The sequence below is a fragment of the Marmota monax genome, unplaced genomic scaffold (genome assembly GCF_021218885.2).
Source record: "Marmota monax isolate L192 unplaced genomic scaffold, Marmota_monax_Labrador192_F-V1.1 WCK01_AAM20220418_F8-fsc00018, whole genome shotgun sequence".
NCBI lineage: Eukaryota > Metazoa > Chordata > Mammalia > Rodentia > Sciuridae > Marmota > Marmota monax.
This window is the reverse complement of record NW_026692201.1, coordinates 6523762-6547620: the sequence shown is the minus strand read 5'-3', so window position 1 is coordinate 6547620 and position 23859 is coordinate 6523762. Positions and strand designations below refer to the sequence as shown.

Genomic DNA, 23859 nt, shown 5'->3' with positions numbered 1-23859 from the left:
AGTAAGTGCAATACGACTCTAACAGACTTCCTGTGTTACAAGGTAAAATGGTTAGTTTGCAGTTACCTCAGAGGCTAAGTGTTCTAGAAGCAAACATACTATTTCATTCCTACCAGGAAAAGTAGAAAATAACAAGTGCTGGCAGGGATGTAGAACACTGCTGATTGGAATGTAAAATGATATAGGTACTGCAGAAAAGAGTCTGGAGGTTCTTCAAACAGCCAAACAGAAAATTACCATTATGACCATGTAACAATTCCACGTCTAGGTATATACACAAAAGAAGTGAAAGCAAGGACTCAAACAGTTCCTTCTAGACCAACCTTCACAAGCAGTATTATTCACAGAAGCCAAAAAGTGGGAAAAACCAAGTGTCTGGGCTGGGATGTGGCTCAGTGATAGAGCACTTGACTAGCATTGGCCCTGGGTTTGATCCCCAGCACCACACACACATACACACACACACACACACACACAAAAGTGTCCCACACATGATTAAATAATATAGTGTATATACATATACATAGTGGAATAATGTTCAGTATACAATTATTCAATGCTACAACATGGATTAACCTTGAAAAAAATATACTAAATTAAATAAGCCAAGTACAAAAAGAAAATATTGTATGATTCCATTTATATGAAATATCTAGAACAGGTAATTCAGAGAGGCAGGACATATGTTAGAGACTGTGATGGGCTGAAGTAGGGAGGATAAAGTAATTGCTTAATAATTTCAGTTTCTGTTTAGAGTAATGAAAAATATTTACAAATAGACAGTGGTAATGGTTGTAAAACTGCAATTGCCATTGATTTGTACCCTTAAAATAATTCAAATGGCAATTTTTAAATTTTGTTTTAGATATACATTAGAGTATACTTTGACATATTATACATTCATGGAGTATTAACTTATTCTAATTAGGATCCCATTCTTGTGGTTGTACATGATGTGGAGTTACACTGGCCATGTACTCATATGAGTAGGAAAGTTTTGTCCAACTCATTGTACTTACTGTCTTTCCTGTTTCCATCTCCCATCCCTTCCCTCATTCCCCTTTGTCTAATCCAATGAATTTCTGTTCTTCCCCTCTATACCTCTCTTGTTGTGGGTTAGCATCCACATATCAGGGAGAACATTTGGCCTTTGGTTTTTTCACTTAGTATGTTAGCCTCCAGTTTCATCCATTTATTGGAAATACCATAATTTCATTCTTCTTTACGGCTGATTAATATTTCATTGTGTATATGAGTGTACAGGATTTTTAAAATCCTGTCTGTTGAAGGTACCTACATTGGTTCCATAGCTTGGCTACTGTGAATTGAGATGCTATAAAACATTGATGCGACTGCATCACTGTAGTTTGCCGATTTTAACTCCTTTCATTATAAACCAAGGAGTGGGATAACTGGGTCAAATGGTGGCTCCATTCCAAGTTTTTAAGGAAATCTCCATACTGCTTTCCAAAGTGGTTGTACCAAAATGCAGTTCCCACCAGCAATGTATGATTGAACATTTTTCCCCACATCCTTGCCAACATTTGCTTGTTACTTATATTCTTGATAATTGTCCTTCTTACTGGAGTGAGATGGAACATCAGTGTAGTTTTAATTTGCATTTCTCTAATTGCTAAAGATGTTGAACATCAAATGGAAATTTTATGTTATATATATTTTGCCATGATTTTTAAAACGTAATATATCAAAACCACTGAATTGCACACTTTAAATGTGTGACTGCATAATATGTGAATTATATTTTAATAGTTGTTCAAATGTGTATATAGGATGATTTAGGTAGAAGTATCATGTAACAGCATTATAAATACTCAGCAATATGTCAAATATGAAGATGTCTAAGTAAAGATAATTCACAATAACATATTAACTTAGAGTCAGTATCAACTAAGTAACTAGTACTTACTGAAAAAGAAAATAAAAATTATGTGCTGCGGGGAGCTCAGTGGTAGAGCACTTGCCTAGCATATGTGAGGTTCTGGGTTCTATCACCAGCATGGCAAAATTAAAAGGTGGGGAGTTTAAAGTAAACATACTAAGGACACCAACTGAGGCTAGTATCGAAACAAACTGCTCAGGAGGGCCATTTTTTTTTCCTATGAATTCAAAAAGTATTATTCCACATACTCGGTGTCCTCTGCATGAAAGTGATAAGTATCTGGATCAGCATTTTAATGGGCAATGTGAGTCATCTGGAATTGATTCCTAATCAGGAAAGACTATAATGCTACATCATTCTGAGAAAGGTACAGACAGAGAAAAGAGTAGCATGCCTATATGTGACTCTAGAAAAACAGTAACAATTATTAGCTTTCTATCCTAGGTCCAGAAGTTGGGGGAGAATGAGCACCGAGCACAATACTTTCAAAGAAAGTAAGTCACATTTTTGGGGGGCGGGGGACGGGCCTGTATGGGGATTGAACTCAAGGCTACTCGACCACTGAGCCACATCCCAGCCCTATTTTGCATTTTATTTAGAGACAGAGTCTCACTAAGTTGCTTAGCACCTTGCTTTTGCTGAGGTGGCTTTGAACTTGCAATCCTCCTGCCTCAGCCTCCCAAGCTACTGGGATTAGAAGCACTCGAATAGTCACTTTTAATCTAAGAAGATTATCATTTTATATATAATAGAATATGTTCACAAAGCATTTTCTTATGTAAAACACCAATTTTAATGAATTCTGGATCATATGCCCAATTCCATACTCCTACACATATTAAAAGAATATCTGCTGAATAGACATTTAAGTAAATGAAAAAAAAATTAAAACACACAAATTTCATTATTAGCAAATAGAAATAATATTTACCTAAAATTCTTTGGAGATGCAAAAATCATTAATAACTTTTATTAATGTGGACATGGAAATTCATAAATAAGTTTTCAAATTTCATGGAAAAGAAAATCAAAGTCATGTTCCGAAAGAATACAAATTATTTAGTAACTAGTACTTACTGAAAAAGAAAGTATCTATTAGTCACTCCTATATTAAGTCATTCTAACTCTTTTACCAGTTAAAAGAAGAGAAAAATTTTTGGCTTTCTCTAATAATTCCTGTGAAGCATTTATTTATTGTTGGTGGACCCATTTATGGTATTTTCTCCTTTGGCCCCAAAATATTATCCTATTCTTTCTAATAGTTTACTACAGAAATCAGTCCTTTAAAAAAAAGATAATTAAGAAATAATCTGAGAGAAAACAGAGGAAATCTATTTGTGTAAAATAAGGGTTGAATTGTTTCCTTATCTATGAAGATATTCAAGAGGCATATATTGTTTCGGTACTTAAAACTTGGATTATAAAATGACACTATGGAAGAAATACAGACATTTGGGGTACTCTATATAATAATGATAACCTATTCCAATTATGCAAAACTTAGTAACAACAAAATTCTCAGTATTGCTTTCCTTTCCATTAAAACAAACATATACCACAGAGCCACAATTGGCTGGAGCTGGAAAGAGAAACAGCCTTATAAAACCCAAGAATTCTAGAACCAAAATAGTGTGCACAGGTAACTTTTCAAGGGCATTAACTGTTTATGAAGAGTATGACCCCTAGTGGTTATAAACTATGCTACATACCCCCAAAAGATTTTGTGTGTGTGTTATTAAATAGCCAATTTTGAGCAATTATGGAAGAAAAAAGAAGAAATCAGTGTTTTTCTTGGATCTCAATTTCTATCATTGTAAGAGAAATGTCTGACATTAAAATACTAAAGCCACCTCAGATTATACTTTAACATGTATTATTCCCATTTCTTCTTCTTCATAAATGATACAGAAAATCACTTCATCTAAACTCCTTGTTTCACAGGTAATATGTGAAATATCTCATGGGTTGAGATCCTAGCTGGACGTGGTGATGCACACCTGAAATCCCAGTGACTGGGCAGGAGGATCATGACTTCAAAGCCAGCTTCAGCAATGGTGAGGCACTAAGCAACTCAGTGAGACCCTGTCTCTAATGAAAATACAAAATAGGGCTGGGGATATGGCTCAGTGGTCAAGTGCCCCTGAGTTCAATCCCTGGTGTCCCCTGGTCCCCCCTACTCCCCCAGGTTAGCTTAAAGATTTGGACAGCACCAACAGACAGTACACATATAAAATGAGGTAGCTGATAACTTCTTTAACTATGAGGTTAAAAAAAAAATCAACCAAGATATCAGAGTGTGTAACATAATTCCAAGATCAATTCTTTTATTTGAGAAACAGTCATATTTTTTGAATGCCTGGCCTATGAATATGAGCACATCTCTACAACTATTTCATTCATGGGTTGGGTCCTGAAAAATGGAGTACCTGGAAAATGGGGGAGAAGGGAATTCCAGGATGGAGTTTGGAGCACTGCACTTAGTAGTCCATTACACAGCAGCGGAGGATAAACGCTTCCACCATGCTGACTCTCCAGATCAGCTGTTCTACCTATCCCCCCTCCCCCCGCCACACACACTACTGCTAGTTAAAATTCTCTCCACGCTTCCCAGAGCAGACTCATGGTGGGCATCTTCCGCCCTTGGCCCTCTTCTCACTCCATGTGCTTTCCAGGCTTCACTTACTTTAGGAAGATGATACTTCCCAGTCTAGAAATCCAGGCCATGTGCTCCTTACTTGTATATCCAAAAGCCTACCAAATACTTAGACTTTAATGTCCCACTAGTATTTTACACTCCCTGTATAAAAGGTTGAAACCACCTTGATCTCCAAACCCGCTCTTCTTATACTCTCCCTTCCTGAAAGGCCCATCATCTAAAAACTTGGAGGGCATCATTTATCTACTATTTACAAGCCCAAGCTGAATTAATAATCATTACCTGCTCACTTTCTACTGACTACATTTAGTTCAAGTCAACATCATTACTAACTAGCTGCCTAGCCCATCTCCCAGCCTTGGTTTTTCCAAGTACTAGAACCCTGCTCCCCAAATCCCAAATCTATTTCAGAATAATCCTTCTAAAACTCAAATCAGATCGACTCAGTTACTCTCCTCCTTAAGACTCTTCTATGGCTCACCACCTCTTTATGGAGACAATTCAAACTTCTTAACAAGGTTTCCTAGTCAATAAGATTCTGCAGGACAGAACTGCACTTACATGTTCACTCTCAACTCCCAACACCCCACATTTCTCTTTGCCCCAATATATACACCAACTTCCTTTTCCATCCATTCTGACCTATTTGTAAGTCGCTAAATTTGCCATGTTACATTCTGTGACTAGATATGAACTAATATGCCCACTGTCTGGGACCTACTTACTCTCTTATCCTTATTCCTTTATTTAGATAATTACAATAATGGAGAGACGTCATTGTACCTCAGCTGAGACAAAATTTCAATAGACTGCATAGCTGGGTACAGTGGCACATGCCCTGTAATCAGAAGGCTGAGGCAGGAGGATGGCTTGGGCCCAGGAGTTCAAGGCCAACCTGGGCAGTACTGTGAGATTTCATTTTAAAAAACAGCAAAAAAAAAAAAAAAATGGACTTAATTCCTTAGGAAGACCTCCAAAACTTGGCTAGGTGCTCCTCTGCTCCCTTTCTTCACCTATGTGATGGCCATTAAATCACAGGATGGTGGTGCCCATTCATTCGTTTCTCTTCCCAGACTCACCTAACCAGCCCTCACAATTAAGGAAGCTGATTACTTGTAAAACACAAGAAAATCCTAAACCAGAACCTGAATATCAAAGGGTAAAATGTGAGTCAAGAAGATCAAAAAGGAAAACTAATTGTAATTGTGCCACATAATTTGCATTTATTATTTGATTTCATCCTCATGCCAACCCCATAAAAGTAGCTATTCCCATTTCTTCTTTCATTCAATAAATATCTGAATGCCTATCACATGCTAATCACTGCCTATCACTGCTTCAGATGTGAGGAATCTAAGCTAAAAGCATAGAGGTGACCGAGGCCCTGCTCTCGGGCAGCTTGGAGTGCAAGTGAGGACACTGAACCTGAGCGGCTGTAGGCTCCCGTCTCAGGTCACACAGCTGTTAAGTGAAGCATCAGAATTTCAACCTGAGCTGCATGGTTTTAAAGCAAAGCTCTTGCTCTCCTCGTTTAATTCCAATGCTAAAAGACAGGTCTTCCCTAGAGGGGTTTATCAGGCTGGGTACCCAGAATACATGCTCTACAAGGCATATAAACTGGCTTATGTTCAGGTCCCAGAGTGACCAAAACAGACAGAAAGTTCCCCAAGAAAAGAGAGACTTGCATAATCCCAAAGACGGGGAGTCATGAGACAGATTCTGTAGAGCAGGCAGCAGGATCTGAGGTGGTCTTGAAGTAGCAGAGAAGATGAAGTATTGGGTTAAGACACACAGCCAATGACAAGGGGGATGAAGGAATGGATGGCTGGGGACGTATCTGAGGAAAGTCAATAGTTCTATTTGACTAAAGAAGAAAATATGGTTCCAGGAGTTGTGAAACATCACCACTAGTCCTTTTTCTCACCACCACCACAATCCCATTCCCAGCCCCAGATTCACATCAAAAATCTACACAATGTTAGTTAATATAGAAACTATATATGAAATGGACTGAAAGAAGAGAGCATGGTATGAGAGTGACCTATAAAAAATGTTCTGAAGGTATCCCAGGAAGTGACCAAAATAAAAGGGGGAAAAAATAAAAATGTGCTGGGGCTGTAGCTCAGTGGTAGAGTGCTTTCCTGGCACATGCGAGGACCTGGGTTTGATCCTCAGCACCACATAAAGATAAATAAGTAAAATAAAGGCATTGTGTCCATCTACAAATAAAAAAATATATATATTTTTTAAAAAAGGTAATAGAAGCATTGACCGAAGCAGTACAGCACTAAAACAAATCACAAAAAGTGCTTTGGTAGGTATTCAATATTTCTGTTTTGAAGAAGCAAATGCATAATGGTGGGATATTGTTATATTGTATGCATGTGTGAATATGTAACAACAAATCCCATCATTATACATAACTATAATGCAACAATAAAATGTGGATAAAGAAAAAAAAGAAGCTATATAAGCTTCATTCAAAACAGAAATTGCAGAACATAAAAGATCAAAAATTTTAAAATTTGGTTGGCTCTCCAATTCATAAAATCAGCCTTCAGCTAAAAGGTCTTAAAAATGGAGGTCGAATATATTCTAAATGGTTGGGACCAAGAGTGCTTCAGATTTCAGAATACATGCAAATACATAATGAAATATCCTGGGGATGAAGCCAAATTTATACATGAAATTTATTTTTCATACATATCTTATACACATAGCCTGAGTGTTATTTTATATAATTTTATAATGTGTCTGTCATGTGAGGTAAGATGTGGAATTTTCCACTTGGGGCATAATGTCAATGGTCAAAAGTTTCAAATTTTGGATTCTGGATTAGGGATGTTCAATCTGTATTCCTTTTTTTTTTTTTTCCTGGAAGTTGCAAACATGATTTTTCTAAAATATGTTCTGTGCATAACTATTTTTTTTTTTATTTTTGGTACCAGGAATTGAATTCAGGGACACTCGGCCACTAAGCCACATCCCCAGCCCTATTTTGTATTTTATTTAGAGACAGGGACTCACTGAGTTGCTTAGCATCTCACTGTTGCTGAGGCTGGCTTTGAACTCAAGATCCTCCTACCTCAGCCTCCTAACCCGCTGGGATTACAGGCATGTGCCACCGAGTCCAGCTCTGTGCCTAATTATTCATTGTAAAAAATAATACTCGAAGAGCAAACTTGCACAAGAACAACAAAACAACTTGAGGTTACACAAAATGGGAGAACAAGATCTTCGCATCAGGCTCACGAGAAAAATCACAGACATGAAGCTGCACTTACTTTTTTAAACATGACTAGTGAAATGACTGCTGATGCTGTGAAAAGAGCCGCTATGATTATCATCATGATTCCAACAGGAATGTTTTGGTTGAGACCAGTAAGGGATGAAATCCAACCACTACAAAATAATCAAAAGCAAAGTGTAGTTAAGCAGATAAGTTAATGCAGACTTCTTAAAAATAATACCTAACCGACATTCAGCACTTAAGAGGCAGGCAGTGTTCAATTTCTTTATATGTATTAGCTCATTTAATTCTAACTCGATCATAATCTCATAAGAGGGGTGCTATTTTTACTATTTTACAGATGAGAAACTGGGTCACAGAGGTACTCAGTGCCCAAGTTCTCACAGCTAATAAAGCATAATCTTAATTCAAAAGCAGATGAAACCACTGAGCCCCAAGTGTTTACCACCACATTATTGCACTGTTTAAGCTTGTGAGTTCATGGCCATATTTTTAAATGCTCATTTTAAATTCTGTGGAATTATGGGAGGAAATATTTGCAAACCTCACATTTAACACAGGATTAGTTTCTAGAATATAAAAAGAACTTTTATGGTTCAACAATACAAAAAAATCATCTAGAAAATAGGCAAAACACATGGTGAGACAATTCACTCACTAGGAGGACAGAAAGATGGCAAAGAAACACATGAAAAGTTGTTCAATTTCTTTAGTCATTAGAGTAATGCAAATTCAAACCACAATGAGATATCACTACACATCCATCAGAATGGCTGATGTAACAGATAGTGGCAACACTAAATGAGGTGGAGGCTGAATCACACATAATTGTTGGTGAGATTATAAAATGGTACAGCCATTCTGGAAGACAGTTTATCATTTTCTTTAAAAACAAAAACAAATGAAAAAAACACATGCAACTTCTCTATGGCCCAACTAATTATTGTGTCATCCCAGAGAAATGAAAACTTATATTCACACAAAAACCTGCTCATGAATGCTCACAGTGACTTTATTCATAATAGCTTCAAACTGGAAACAATCCAGATGTTCTTCAATTGGGGAATAGTTAAACAAATTGTGGTACATCTATACCATGGAATACTACTCAAGAATAAAAAAAAAAAGAACCTACTGATACACAGAACAACTTGGATGACTCTCCACAGGATTATGCAGAGTAAAAAAGCCAGCAGTTGCATGCTGTATAATTCCAATTAAGTAATCCTCATAAAATGATACAATGATCAGAATGACAAACAGATTAGTGGTTGTTTGGGGTTAAGGAAGCAGTGGGAGCAGGAGAGCTATGCGTGTGGCTATCAAAAAGTATTCATACACAATTTATTTAAAGAAGATAGAATGTGCTGTTTTATAAAATGGGAACATAACCTTCAAAGGGAATGGTTTGTACAAATGCTACATCTCTTGGGACATGTTAAAACTGTGTTCCTTGTTTTTTTCTTTATCTTATTTGTTTGCTTTGGCTGATCTGACTTTTCTGTGTAAACTATATTAGGATACAAAAATTATATACAAATATTAGATTAACAACTTAAAACTAATAAAGTAAATAAACTTACCAATTGCCCCAATTATGAAATCCTGCAGCCTGGAGCACATGTACAGCAAACTGACAAATATAGACGAAGAAGAATACAAAGAATCTGAAAGAACTGTCACTCCTTTGAAAAACAAAAGAGGGGGAAGGAGAGAAGAAAGAAGAAATGTCATTTTTCTCATTAATTTTATATTCACATGCAGATTGTCATTCAAACCTTTAAAAAAGTGGCAATAATCTTAGGCTTAAAATTAAAATAGTAATATTATAATAATTTATTTGAACCTTTCATGTAAATATTCAATATCATTCCAATCTTACTTTGTTCTTTCAGTTTCTAACTGCACCAAAATCCATCTTGACAACTCAGCTTTCATTTTTAAGGCAAACTTCACAAGAATTATAATACACAATGAAGTATAAATATTTAAAATCTTCAATTTAATAATATTTAAACTTATTTAATATATGCATATTAAAACATGTACATGCCTGGACTTTCCCCTATCAATACTGTGAGCATATCCCAAGTTTTCTGGATAATCCCTCCCTTTTTCTCCCCCTTACTTTACCAGCAGCTTTCTGTCATCATATTTTGCCTATTTCAGAACTCTCTGCACATGAGATCATATAGTATAACACTCCAGATTCATCCATGCTGTGGCATGTATCAGAAAGTCATTCCTTTTCATTGCTTAATAATGTATAAATATGCCACAGTTTATTCATTCACTATCGATGGACATTTAGGTTGTTTGCAGATTTTTACTATTGCAAATAAAGTTATTATGAACATTACTATATAAGAATTCATATGAACATACATTTCTTTTTCTCCTGGGTAATTACTTACAGGTGGAAAGGTAGAGACACAGAAGTATTCATTAAATTTCTAAGAAGAAATTGCAATCTGTTTTATCAAGGGGTTGTTCCATTTTACATTTCCGCTGGCAGGGTATGAGTGTTCCAGCTCCACATCTTACTAATACTGGGTAATGTCAGTCTTTTTAATGCTAGCCATTCCAATGTATGTATAGTAGTATCTTATTTGGTTTTGATTTTTCTAGTGAGTAATTCTGTTAAGCATCTTTGCCTGTCATCTGTGGATCTTCTTTGGTGAACTATTTATTAAAATCTTTTTCTGATGTTTTAACTAAATTATTTTCCCCCTTATTCTTGCATTTTGAGAGTTTTTATAATACAAATTCTATATACACAAGTTCTTTATTATATATATGCTTGGCAAATATTTTCTCCCAGCCATGGCTTTTCAATTTGATGTATGTATGTATGACAATTATCTGTGTTTTTAAAGGGAAGAGCATCTTAAAGAGCAGCTTTTGATAAGTTTTGCCTTTTCTGAATTCCACTTTACTTATTCATTACTTTATGGATCTTGATTTTCTTATTGTATCTAAAAAAATCTGTGCAAAAGCCAAGGAAATAATTCTGTTCTCTTCTAGAAGTTTAACTTTTTCAGCTTTAGATTGTAGTCTATACTTTTTTGAATTACTTTTTTTTGCACAAGGTGTTAATTGAAACTCTTTGTTTAATTTAACTTGGTACCAGAAATTGAACCCAGGGTTGCTTAACCACTAAGCCACATCCTCAGCCCTTTTTATAAAATTTATTATGAGACAGAGTCTCACTAAGTTGGTTAGGGCCTTGCTAAGTAGCTGCAGCTGGTTTTGAACTTCGCTCCTCCTGCCTCAGCCTCCAGAGCCTCTGGGATACAGGCAGATACCACTGCGCCCAGCCAGCATCATTTCTTAATGATGATTTTTCTGTAACTGCATTGTTTTTTTATCTTTCTCATTGGTCTATGGTGGATTTATATTCATTTCTGGATGCTCTATTCTGTGCCATTTTTCTCTATCTTTATGTCAATATTACACTATTTTGATTACTGAAACAATCTAAGTTTCAAAGTCTTCAAATTAGGTAGTGTTAGTTTATTGGCTTCATGATTCCTTTTCAGAGTTGTTCTATCTATTTTAAGGCTTTTACATGTTTTACATTTACCTTCTAGAATCACCATGTCTTATTTCCTGAAAAGAGCCTGCTGGAATCTGTTTATATTTTCTACATAGAGATAATCATGGGTATATGAAAAATATAGTTCTTTCTTTCTAATTTGCATACCTTTTGTTTTCTTGCCTGATTATACTGGCCAGAGCTTGCAACACAATATTGAATAGAAGTGGTAATAATAAATGTCTGTTATGGTTTGGATATGTGATGTCCCCCAAAAGCTCATGGGTGAGACAATGCAAGAACAGTCGCATAAAAACATGAGTGGATTAGGAGAGTCTTAACCTGATCAAAGCACTAATCTCCTGATGGATTAACTGGGTGGTAACAGTAGGCAGGTAAGGTGTGGCTGGAGGAGGGAGATCACTGGGGGTGTTCCATTGGTGCTCATGTTTGATCCCTGGTGAGCAGAATTCTCTCTGCTTCCTATTGCCATACCTTACCACCATGATTTTCTGCCTCACCTCAGGCCCAGAGCTATGGACTGAGGCCCCTTAAACTGTGAGCCAAATCAACTTTTCCTCCTCTATGTTGTCCTTGTCAGGTCTTTTGGTCACAATTCTGACTAAAATTGTCATTTCTGATCCAAGGCAGTTTTTAATAGATGCCTTTTATCAGGTTGAGAAAATCCCCTTCTATTCCAAGTTGGCTCAAGAAAGGATGTTGGATTTTGCCATATGCTTTTTGGGCATCAATTAAGATAAACATATGGTTTTAAAACCATGCAATATGGTGAATTGTGGCTAATTAATTTTCTAATATTAAACCAACCTAAAATTCTTGAAAGAAGCTCCATCCACTTGATCATGACATAGTATATTTTTAATATACTGTGGAGTTAGGTATTAAAATTCAGTTCAGCAACACTTTAAATTCTCCTAAATTTACCCCATTTTCTGTTCATCACAGTGATTATTCGCGGCCCTCAACGCTTCACTTAATTTCAGCATTAACTGTTAATCAAAGAGGAAAACAGAAGTCACTGGAATAAATCCCTGCCCTTTCTTACTTCATAGATAAGGTCCTGCCTGCTTCTCTGTGGAGGGGCAGCGTCTGTCCTCTCAAAGCTAACACTAGCAGAAGAAACCTTTAGCCTGTCCTTCAGGTCATCTGGAGTGCTTCAGGTCATCTGGAGTGCTCCACTTCACCAGTTTCTTATTGTCTGCCCTGATGAGTCTTCACCTCTTTGGTTAGATTCTTCCCTTCAGTGCATACAAAGTTTTTTCATCTTCAAATAGCCCTCCTTTAACCCTGTCTTCCCCCAAAACTGCCACCTCTATCTTCCTCCTTCCCTTCAGTGACAAAAATCTTGAAGGAGCAGTCTACCAATGATTTCCTCAACCTCCCTCTTCTTACTGGTTTTCTTAATTCCCTGTAGCCTGGCTTCTCCACACAGATACCACCAGAAGCACTTCAGAGTCATGAGAAACCCATGAATTTCCAAATCAAATTTCTCAGTCTCTACTTGGTTATGGCTTTCAACACTGAAAGTCCTCACTCTTAGCCTCTGGCTTCAGTAATGTTACTCACTTCTATTTCTGTCATTTCTCTGATCTAGACTGTCTCAGTTTTCTTATTTCTGTACCCATTTCCTCTATGTCCAACTGTTTTTACAGAAAAGCACCAGAAGTAATTCTTGCATCTTCTAATGTTTGGGAATCATCTACCACAGGATAAAGTCCAAGTAATAAGACACTATATACTATATACCTCTTCATAAAACATACCTACAATCCCTGTTCTAGCTCCTCTTACCAGAAGAACACATGTCTTGCTATCTCAGTATCTTTATTCTCTCTTCCACCTGGCAAACATAATTCACTTAGGTCCCGCCCACACCCAAAGACAGGACAGTCAAGTTTCGCTCCCTAAAGGGAATAAAGCCCAAATTTAGCATTTGAAATTCTCTGTTCCTTCTCCCCAACCTATTTATTAATCATTTATTTCCATAACATGAATTCATAGATATATATTTTATTCTTTAGATTAAAATCAAAAACTATCATTTATTTTGTTGTTCAAATTGTTCCAGCTTAAGCCTTTTAAAATCTGTTTAGTATTTGATGATCGGTACTCATCTTGCATTTTCCCTGTTCCTGCTCCACAATGAGCCATTATTTGAAAGAACAAAAGAGCAATTTTAATGGTTTGATAATAACGTTTCCTACATTAGTCATTTAAATCAAATGGTAATTGATAATTCTATCAGTAATATGTTAAGCAAAGTTAATATTAATTAATGACATGTTCTTCAAGAAAATTGCCAATGAAAACAATAAACAGCAAAACCCACAATATAAAACGCTATTTTTATTAGTACCAAATAGAAACTCCATAGGTGCCTCATCTCTCTGGGAAACAAAATATTACTAACTTAATAATTGATTTTTTTATTTATTTAGTTTACTGTTTTGAGGAAGTCACTTCTGAAACATTCCTATTTCCCTAATCTTTATCAGTGTATAAAAATATAACTTAATATTTTCTTATTTCTTGTTAAATATTTTACTTTTATTATTTGTGTATCAAGAAACCAGAATAGCAAAATTACATAATACATATACTGAAAAGGCTCTTGATTAATTTCTAAAGGCTTCACAATTATTTCAGTTACCCAAGAGCCATATTTTACTTCCACATCTACAGATATATTCCAGAAGTTGAAACTGCTTCACTATAACTTTTAGTTAAGAAATCTTTTTTTAAAAAAATTTTTTAGTTCCCAATGGTTCTTTATTTTGTTTATTTATATGAGGTGTTGAGAATTGAATCCAGTGCCTCATACATGGTAGACAAGTGCTATACCACTGAGCTACAACAGCAGCCCAAAAAATCTTTTGAAGGATATCAAGTATGTTTTAAAAAATTAAGAAGTCCTACTAAAAGAATATTTCTAAAATATCGCTTCCAAATACAGATGGCTTCCCTTCCTCTTTGGTATGTACAGTGAGTATACAAAATTATATAGTTAGTATGTGAAACTGATAAATTGGAACCCTCAAAATCTTTGAACCCCATTTTGTCTACTTCTTTTGTTCAAGAAGGCTACATAAGCAGCTTACTTCACAACAGTTAAACTTGTGGAACCAACCTAGATGTCCTTCAATAGGTGAATGGATAAAGAAACTGTGGTATAAATACACAGTGGACTATTATTCAGCAATAAAAGAGAACAAAATCATGGCATTTGCAGTAAATGGATGGAGTTGGAGAATATCATGATAAGCGAAGTAAACCAATCCCCAAAAAACAAAAGGCAAATGTTCTCTCTGATAAGTGGATGCTGATCCATAATGGTGGGGGACGGGGGGACGGGAGCGGGGGCACAGGAAGAATGGAGGAACTTTGGGCAAAGGGAACGTAGGGGAAGGGAGGGGAAAGAAAAAGGGGCAGGAAAGATGGACATCATTACCTTAGGTACATGTATTACTGAACATGTGATGTGACTCTACATTGTGTACAACCAGAGGAATGAAAAAATTGTGCTCCATTAGTGTACAATGAATCAAAATGTATTCTGCTGTCATGTATAGCTAATTACAACAAATTTAAAAAAAAAAAAAGAAAAAAGAATAAATAAAATTGTAGAACACTCAAAAAAGAAATAGAAGAAGACAATAGAGGTGAAAAGACCTCCCACATGCATGAGTTGGCAGAATTAATATAGTTAAAATGGCCATATTACCAAAAGCAATCCAAAGATTCAATGCAATCCCTGTCAAATTACCAAGAACATTCTTCACAGAATTAGAAAAAAAAAAAAACTGTCCTTAAGTTAATATAGAAGATTAAAAGACTCAGAATAGCCAAAAAATGAAAAGAAGAAGAAGCCTATATGAGTTTCTTCTTTTTAGTTCTGTGATACTGGAGATCAAACCCAGGGCCTCCACTAAACTATACCCCCACCCATAAATAACTTTTTTAACAGACCGTGTTTATGTTATTTGTCTAACAAACATCTTTCCTGAACAAGGAAACAGTAAAATTCATTCCATTGTACAGTGACCATGCTAATATGAATACTATCCCCAGCACTGCAAAAAAAAAAAAAAACAAACTTCAAAGTTCTCTAAAATACAAAACTGTGTTCCAGCACTTACTTAACTACATGGACTCATTTTCAAGAAGAACAAAATCTTCCTCTGATATGTCCAAATTATTGCAAATGCAAAATCAGAAAAACTTTGAAAAGGTTGCCTCATTTTCTAACTAGACAAGCAATCATTGAAAATATAACTCTTTATAAATCAAAATGATACCTAAAAGTGAATCTGACTCTTGTGAAAAAAAATTCTGCAATGTGGGATTGCAATTCCCCAACAAATCTAAAACTTATTAAGGAGTGACATTCAAAAACCTGAGTTAGTCACACTGCTAAAAAGCATATTAACTATAATTCCCAATATACTGAACTCTGTATAATGTAGGAAACTCTGTAAAGTGTAGATTAACAAGCTAAAGCAATGCAATCATCATAGGAGCATAATGTTCATTCAAGATACATAAGGGAAAGGTAAGTCTAGGTGAGAAACTCTGAAGCAGAGTCTGTAGACACCCAGGAGGTCTGTATCTGAACCAGGATCAGAAAGGGACCAGAAGAAAAATCATAATTAGGGATAGAAGGACTTCTACTGGCCTTCATCACCAAAAGCAATGGGTCTTACATACAGGAAGAGATTAGGAAGCCAACTGTTTAAATAGTATAGCTTGTACTTAGTATTTTGTTGTTGTTGTTGTTGCTGCTGCTGCTGCACCCTAGGGATCCAACCCAGGGCCTTGCACATGCTAGGGAAGTGCTCTACCACTGAGCTATACCCTCAGACTCCTTTAACCATTTCAAATCACAGAGGGAAGAAAGTAAAGACACAGAACAACAATATAAATTGATTAAAGCTAAGTGCTTTAAATTGTAATCTGCCTCAGTATACAATGAAGTATTTGTGGTACCATGAATACTCATTCTTAATAAATGCACCTAAGTAATATATTTCCTGGTCTGAATGAATTAATGAACGAATAAAACTTCCTATTACTTACATCCTGGCTTTTTCAGGTCAAAGCCTATTAGAAAATTGAATTTTAAATAAACCAGTGTTTTTTGGTTTAATGTGTTCTGCCACGTTGTAGCATAGGCTTACAGAAAATTTCTTCCTTAAATTATCATAATAAATTTCAGAAAATAGATTTATATGTTCTTGTAAAGTTTATTTCACAAACCAAAACAATATCAGAGACAGTAATTATAACTACAGTTTGGGGGAGCCAGGAGAGACAAAGTATTTCATGATTTTAAAAGAACATACTTCATACATTAACTTACAGTTAACTAAAATACTATGGCCTGTGCTTTGGGCAACTCAACATAGTGGTTAAGAGAATCCAGTTTCAGCGAGTGATAGTGGGTTTGAATCCAATGCACTTAAAACTCTAACTTCAGGCAAAATGCCCAAAGTGTTTCCATTTACAAAATGGGATGACAGTAGAACCTAATTTTGTTCCAATAAAATAATACATGTAAATATGCATACATATCACATAGGAAACAACTAATAATTGTTCCTTGTTAGTACCACTAAATACACTACTATGATCCTGCACCAAAATAAACTGTTTTGCTCCCAGATGTGAGATTAAGCTGCTGAAAAGAAAGATCTTGAAACTTTCTGGAACATGGACAACTTAATGACTACTACTAGTACCAAACAAAATACGAAGTCTTTAATGAGACAAAGGCATTAGAATAAAAAGAAATCTAGGAGGTACAGCTGCTTTACTTGTCTTAGTCACTTGGAATCTTGGAATCCACGATTGTTTAAATCAGCCCTACTTTCCCTCTAATAACTGCTGAAATCAGTTCATTCTATAGAATAGTACTTGAAAAGGTAGTACCATGAACCCCAAAAATCATGTAAAACAATCTGCAAAATGTGTGTGTTTTTAAGGAAGAGGGTTCAAAGATTTAAGATTTTATAATAGAGTCTATGGCTTTTAAACTATTAAGAACCACTCACTACCTGAGCCCAGATAAAAACAGGAGGATAGAAAGGATCCTGAACTCTATCTTCTTCCCATCTGTGTTCTGCCAAAAGCAGGGAGGCATGATAAAACTTTCAACCCACACCTGGGCTCAAGCTCCAGATCCTCTATACTTGATATTTTACAAAAATAGCTAACCTGTTTTGAGCCTTATGTGCCAGGGACCTCAATAAACACAAGCATTGTCCCTTCAGTCCTTACAATACCCCCATGAGGTAGGAACTCGTACCAATTCCATTTGACTCCTTTTAGAGAGATGAAATAATCAAAAAACACAGCTGCTAACAAAAACAGTATAGATGACTTATCTGCCTGTCTATAGCTAATGTCCTTAACCATCTGATAAAATTACCTCTAAGACACTATTTTAATTCATTTCATCTTCTACAAGATTAGAATTATCAATCAATAGAACATCACTGTCAAAAAAAATTAACCCCATTTGCTTAATGTAGTATTTCATATATAAAGGGATATGACAAAATTTCTTTTCATATGCAATGATTTATATTGTTGAAAATTCTCTTTTAGAGTCATGGAAGACAAAATAGACAAAACAATATTTGCAGTTAATGGGGGGAAAAAAAAGACTAACTGGCCATGATGGCACATACCTGTAGTTTTAGAAATTCAGAAGACTGAGGCAGGAGAATCACATGTTGGTGACCAGCCTCAGTAACTCAGTGAAACCCTGTTTTAAAAAATAAAAAGGGCTGGGGCTGGGATTGTGGCTCAGTGGTAGAGCACTTGCCTGGCATATGTAAGGAACTGGGTTCGATCCTCAGCACTGCATATAAATAAATAAATTAAATTAAAGGTCCATTGATAACTGAGCAAAATATTTTTTAAAAATTTTTTTTTAAAAAAACATAAAGGGCTGAGAATGTAGCTTGGTGTCAGAGCACACTCCTCCCATCCCCAGCCCCTGCACACTGGGTTTCAATTCCCAGTATCATTAAATAAATACATAAAAACTAAAATAAAGACTGAAATATCACTAAACTACTACTTGATATAGGCAAAGATTTTCTTGATACAACTAAAATCTCATGATTTCATTACCAGTCAATGTAGAAAGCATAAATAGCTACAATAAGCCAGTACCCAACCATTTTAATTAACCTTGAACAACAAAACTAATAATTTAAAGGAAAACAGAAGTCAACATTGGTGAGCTCCTGTATCAAAATGAAACTATTTTCAGGATATTACATAGGCTATGCTCTTATAAAACAGAAAACTCAAAACATTTTTCCACAAATATGCCATTTATTTCAACAAAGAACACTAAACAGAGTTTGGGTTTTGAACCATCTAGAATATTAAATCTGGAAGCTATTCAACGCGTCTTTTTTTTTCTTATGTCACAAAAGACAGTTTACTATCAATCCTCTTACTTTATCATCCTATCATACTTTCACTACAAGTTCCCTATTTAATCATCTATGTTGCAATATCCCTAAACTCTTCCTGTAAGTGTGAACATATCCTCAAATTCTAAATAAACTATTTTAAACTTACTGTGGGTCAAGTTAGTAAATATGTATTACCTCTTAAAGTAAAATGTCCTAGAGAAAAACAATATATATGCCTCATGAAATATTGCCCCAAACAAGTAACTTTCATTGAATAAACTAAAACTTGAACTTAAAATCTAGAATTGACTCATCAAAAAAAGTTTTTAAACTAATCTTATGTGCCCAACATTATTTTTTTAAATACTTACTGAACATCTCAAATATTGTAACAGTACTACTAACATCTCCTTCTGCCTCTTAGCTAGTCTTTAAGAGGAAAATATCTGACAGTACTGATTTACTCTGAAGTATAAATGATGCCAGACAGGGCAGTAAAGTGTCTTCACAAACAGGTTTGCATTTAAAAAGAATAGTGCACAGAAGAAGATTATTTTTTTTTAATTATAGATAAAGGTGGGAGACAGGGAGGGAGGAGGGAAGTGTTGGGGAGTGATACTGGCCAAATTATATTGTTCTACTGTGTGTATGTGTGAATATATAACAACTCACATGATTGTGTACTACTCTAATGCACCAATAAAAAATGTGGGGAAAAAAGAGATAAGAAAATTAAAGATGGAAAAAAGAAAAACCAAAATGCTTTTAAAACTTCTTTAAGTTAAAAAAAAAAAAAAAAAACAGGGGCAGGGTCACTGATAAGAGTGAAACACCACATTCCAGAGACATGTCTCTAAAGCTGAGGCAGAACCAGAATGAGAACTTCCTTCTCTCCTCAACCCTCTCCACCTCCACCAGGGTGAAAAGTTAGAAAGTAACAAGCAGCAGCAGGTACTCCTAGAGGGAGAAAGAAAATGTAAAATAAGACCCATAGGCACAAAGGGGAGACCAAGTTAGTGGAGCAGATATTTAAAGAAAAAAAAAGGCTCTGGAAAACCAAGCCTCACCTTAAACATGAATAACACCAAAGGACTCTGAAGTCTGTGGTGTACTGGGGGCAACCATGGCAACCAAGCACCCAAACTCAGATCAATTCCTGACTGTACTGCTTGAAACCTATTCAGCCACCCACACACATTACTACAAGCCTAGCCCAAGGGAAAAGGCACAGCCATTTCTAAGCACGACTCTTATTTATCTCAGTCTATTGTTTTCAATAGATGTCCAGCTTTTCAATAAGAAATCACCAGGCATAAAAAGAAACAAGGGAAAAAAATATCTTCGAGAGACAAAACAATCAAGAAAAAAAGACACATAAAAGTTGTTGAAATGGCACTAATAAAGGCCAATGTAAAATTCATTTTTCTTTGTAAGTAAAAGCAGCAGCAATGTACTGTGTATTTTGGAATATACAAAAATACAGAACAAAACTGTACCAAGGCTTTAGGGAATAAGCCAAATTATCTTGTTGGGAGGTAGCTGACAATCTACATGAAAGAGAATACTATATGAATATAGACCATGATTAAAGATGTATGTTCTAAACATGAGGGGATCATTAAAAAAAGGAGATTTGAACAGGAATATATAATGAAGAAATACAGAAGAACACAGAATCATTAACAACTTATTGATCCAAAGGAAAGCAAAAGGATGAAAGAGTAGTTGTTTCTTTCAAATATAAAACAGTTAATAAAACTGCAGATTTTAATCCAATCTGATTGTTAACTATACTAAATGAAATGACATAAACACACTGCAGATAAGTCAAAATGCACTTAATATCCTAACCTACAAAACTGCATGGCTTAGCAACACAATACACTGTATTGGTTATTTACACTCATGGCTGGCTAGGAGCTGTGGCCCTTTGAGCTGCCCAGTACCACAAAATAATATTGCATCACATTTCACTACTTCAGAAAAGACCAAAATTCAAAATACACTTTCTCCTAAATGCATACGGGGCTGTCAGTAATCAAATCAGATTGCCAACTTGGAGGCAAAAGACCCAAGTATGCCAACCCAAAGGAGTTACTTTCTAATAGATACCTAGATGAGTTAAAAGCAGAAGGACAGAAAAATAGTTAAAGTATGCAAAGATGAATCAAAAGAAAGCTGGAATTGCTGTAGCAATATCAGATAAAATAGATTCCAGAAAAACGCATTATCACCAAGAATAAAGAGGTACATTACATAACCAACAGTGGAATACCCATTCTTTCATGTGTACGCAGAAGATTTAGTTTCAGAGTTTTAAAATTCCTAAGCCTGCTGTCTACATGGCTTCTTATATCTGCTTCTGCACTCAATCTGTTATATTATTATTTTGGTTGAGAATAAAGAAAGCATCTTCCCAAATAAAAATAATTAGAAAAGGGGAGTGGTAAGCTCCCTGAAGGAAAGACCCCAAGGGTCCTTAGATCACACTTAGAAAAAGTATTATGAAATAACCTGCATACAAAGTTAACAGATCACTTTTCTTCTCTGCATTGCCAACATTGCACAAAACTTTGTAGTAAACACTAACTTCTTTGGTTAAATAACTGTTTGAGAAATAAACATCACTAGTAAATTGTCTAAAGCTAAACTTTAGAAGAAACACCTGAATCCACTGGAAAAAAAATGTAAATGTAATAAAGTTAGAAGGAACACAGAGCTCTCAATTTCTAATTTGAAGGAATGGGTTAAAACTCAGCTCCTGATGATCTCCTCAAAAGACTGTAAAGATCTGGGTATGGTGGCACATGCCTATAATCCCAGGAACTCTGGAGGCTGAGGCAGGAGAATCTCAAGTTCAAAGCCAGCTCAGCAATTTAGTGAGGCCCAAAGCAACTGAGGCCCTAAGCAACTTACAGAGACTCTGTCTCAAAATAAAAATAAAATAAAAGGGCTGGGGATGTGGCTCAGTGGTAAAGCACACTAAAAAAAAAAAAAAAAAAAGTTGTTTTTTAAACAAACAAGAAACCAAACAACCATAAGGACAAAAGGGAAGAGGACAGCAACAGAATTTTGTAAACTGCAAAGGAGCTGAATTTATAGTTGATTCAACAACAAAAACTAAAACCCAAGTCAGCAATGGAGAAAATGAAGAACTAAAATTCCCTAACCTTAGAAACTCCTTAAACCTTAGAACAGCTCAAAAAGCTAGATAGACACACCAACTATTTTGTAAGGCAAAGGCAGGCATAGGTAAAAACAAGAAGATGAGCTGAAAGACTGTAAGAAGCAGTCTGACCCCCAGATCCTTCCCTCTGCCCTCTTATAAGATTGGTTCAGTTTATTCAGAAAGTACACAACCAAAGGGATTCTTAAAAACAGGGCATCAGAACAAGCCATGCACAAGCACACTGAAAAACAGAGAAATTAAGTGAACATTCATACTATGAATATTTAGATGATTCCCAGTCTTCTGCCCTGATGCTAACCTCCAAGAAAACCGGCAGCTAAATTAATTCCATGTGGGGGAGTAGAAAACATCAATCGGAAACATTTGCTTCTCAGAAAATAAACCACTACAACACATAAGACCTAGTCACACAGGGAACACACTGATGAAGGGATCCCGCAATATTAACCCACTTATTGAAGGTCAGTTGAAGGTCCTACCCATATGCAAAAAACTCTATTTGTTTCTCAGTGTGGTTGATTTTTTTTTTTTTTTTTTTTTTTTTTGGTAGTGCTGGAGATTGAACCCAGGGCTGCTAGGGAATCTCAGGTCATATTTCAATAACAGATTTTTTTAAAAAACCATTTGTTGATTCTCATGATTGAAAAACATTTTGCATACATTATCCCTAATCTTCTTAGCAACTCTGCAGATATTATACCATTTCCACTAAAAAATTGAGGTTCTGAAAGGTTTCACACATTTGACCATAATAACACAGAATGCAGATTTTGAAGTGGGGAAGCCAGGATTCTAAATCTTTCTCAGTCTGTTTCCAGTAGTTATGTTTTTTCAACAATAATACCCTCTCATTAATAATCACCAACTATATTGAAGTATTTACATAATGCTTAGGGACTTGTGAAACAAAACTATAATTTTTAAAAAATGCACAAGTGACACAATAGCATGTTTAATTCATAACTAGTAAACTTAGCTTTTAAAAACATACACACTTGAAACTTCTCTATATAATTCTCATTCAGATTTATGCAATGGGATTACCTTATGCAGGACAAAGTCCTTGAGTATATCAGTGAAAGGAAAGGCCAAAGTAATACGCTGATAAGGTACACTAATGATATAAAGTACTTTAATTCAACTTCCTCCATAAGAAAAATTTTCAGTTCTACTCTGCACAGTGAAACCCAGATAATATATTCATGATAAACTCTAAAAGGCTGAGCTTCAGCTAATAATCTAGCCTAGGGATTGATAATGCCATAATTAAAAATGTTCCATGAAACATTTTAATTAAGGAAAAAAAGATAATACATGTCTTCAAGTAATAAAGGCAGACAGCTGGCTTTTAGAGTTTATTTTGGCTACATAATTATAGAATGTTTATCATCCAAAGTCTCATCTCAGATTATTAAAGAAAATTCTCATGAAGATATTCCTCCTTCCACCCGCCAGCATCATTATAGATAATATACTGGTAACATAATGGAAGTAAGCAACCTTAGATGTTAAAAGAAGAAGAAGGAAAAAATAAAAATAAAAAAAGCCTTCTAATGCAGCCTTAGATAACAAAGGAAGAGGCAGAAATAACATTCTTCCCAGATGGTACAAAAAGTAAATAGGTTCTTATTAATCTCTAACCCATATCTATGGGGGAACTTCTCCCCATTTCTTGACAACCAATCTCCCATATTCCAATATATCCAAAGGATGTATTCAAAGATTCCTTCCTCCTTTCCCTTCCCTTCACTATGTCTTCCCTTCATTTCATTTCTAACCAATAATTCACTTTACTGTTGTTTGGTACATACATTTCTCCAAATTCCCTGTTGTTCTCCTTTCTTTCTTTACTATCTTTTTTTACTATCTCCTTTCTTTAC

General features: G+C 35.4%; 1 protein-coding gene across 3 annotated transcripts in view; it reads right to left on the bottom strand.

Moving 5' to 3' along the window:
• Window positions 1-23859, bottom strand: part of Scamp1 (secretory carrier membrane protein 1) — a 103832-nt gene that overhangs the window by 7235 nt on the left and 72738 nt on the right. For all 3 annotated transcript variants that reach the window (XM_046427575.2, XM_046427573.2, XM_058574286.1), the window contains 2 exons: window positions 9390-9491; window positions 7841-7958 (listed from right to left, as the gene is read on the bottom strand). In XM_046427575.2, coding sequence (XP_046283531.1) covers window positions 7841-7958; window positions 9390-9491 — 220 coding nt within the window. The remainder of the gene's footprint in view (window positions 1-7840; window positions 7959-9389; window positions 9492-23859) is intronic.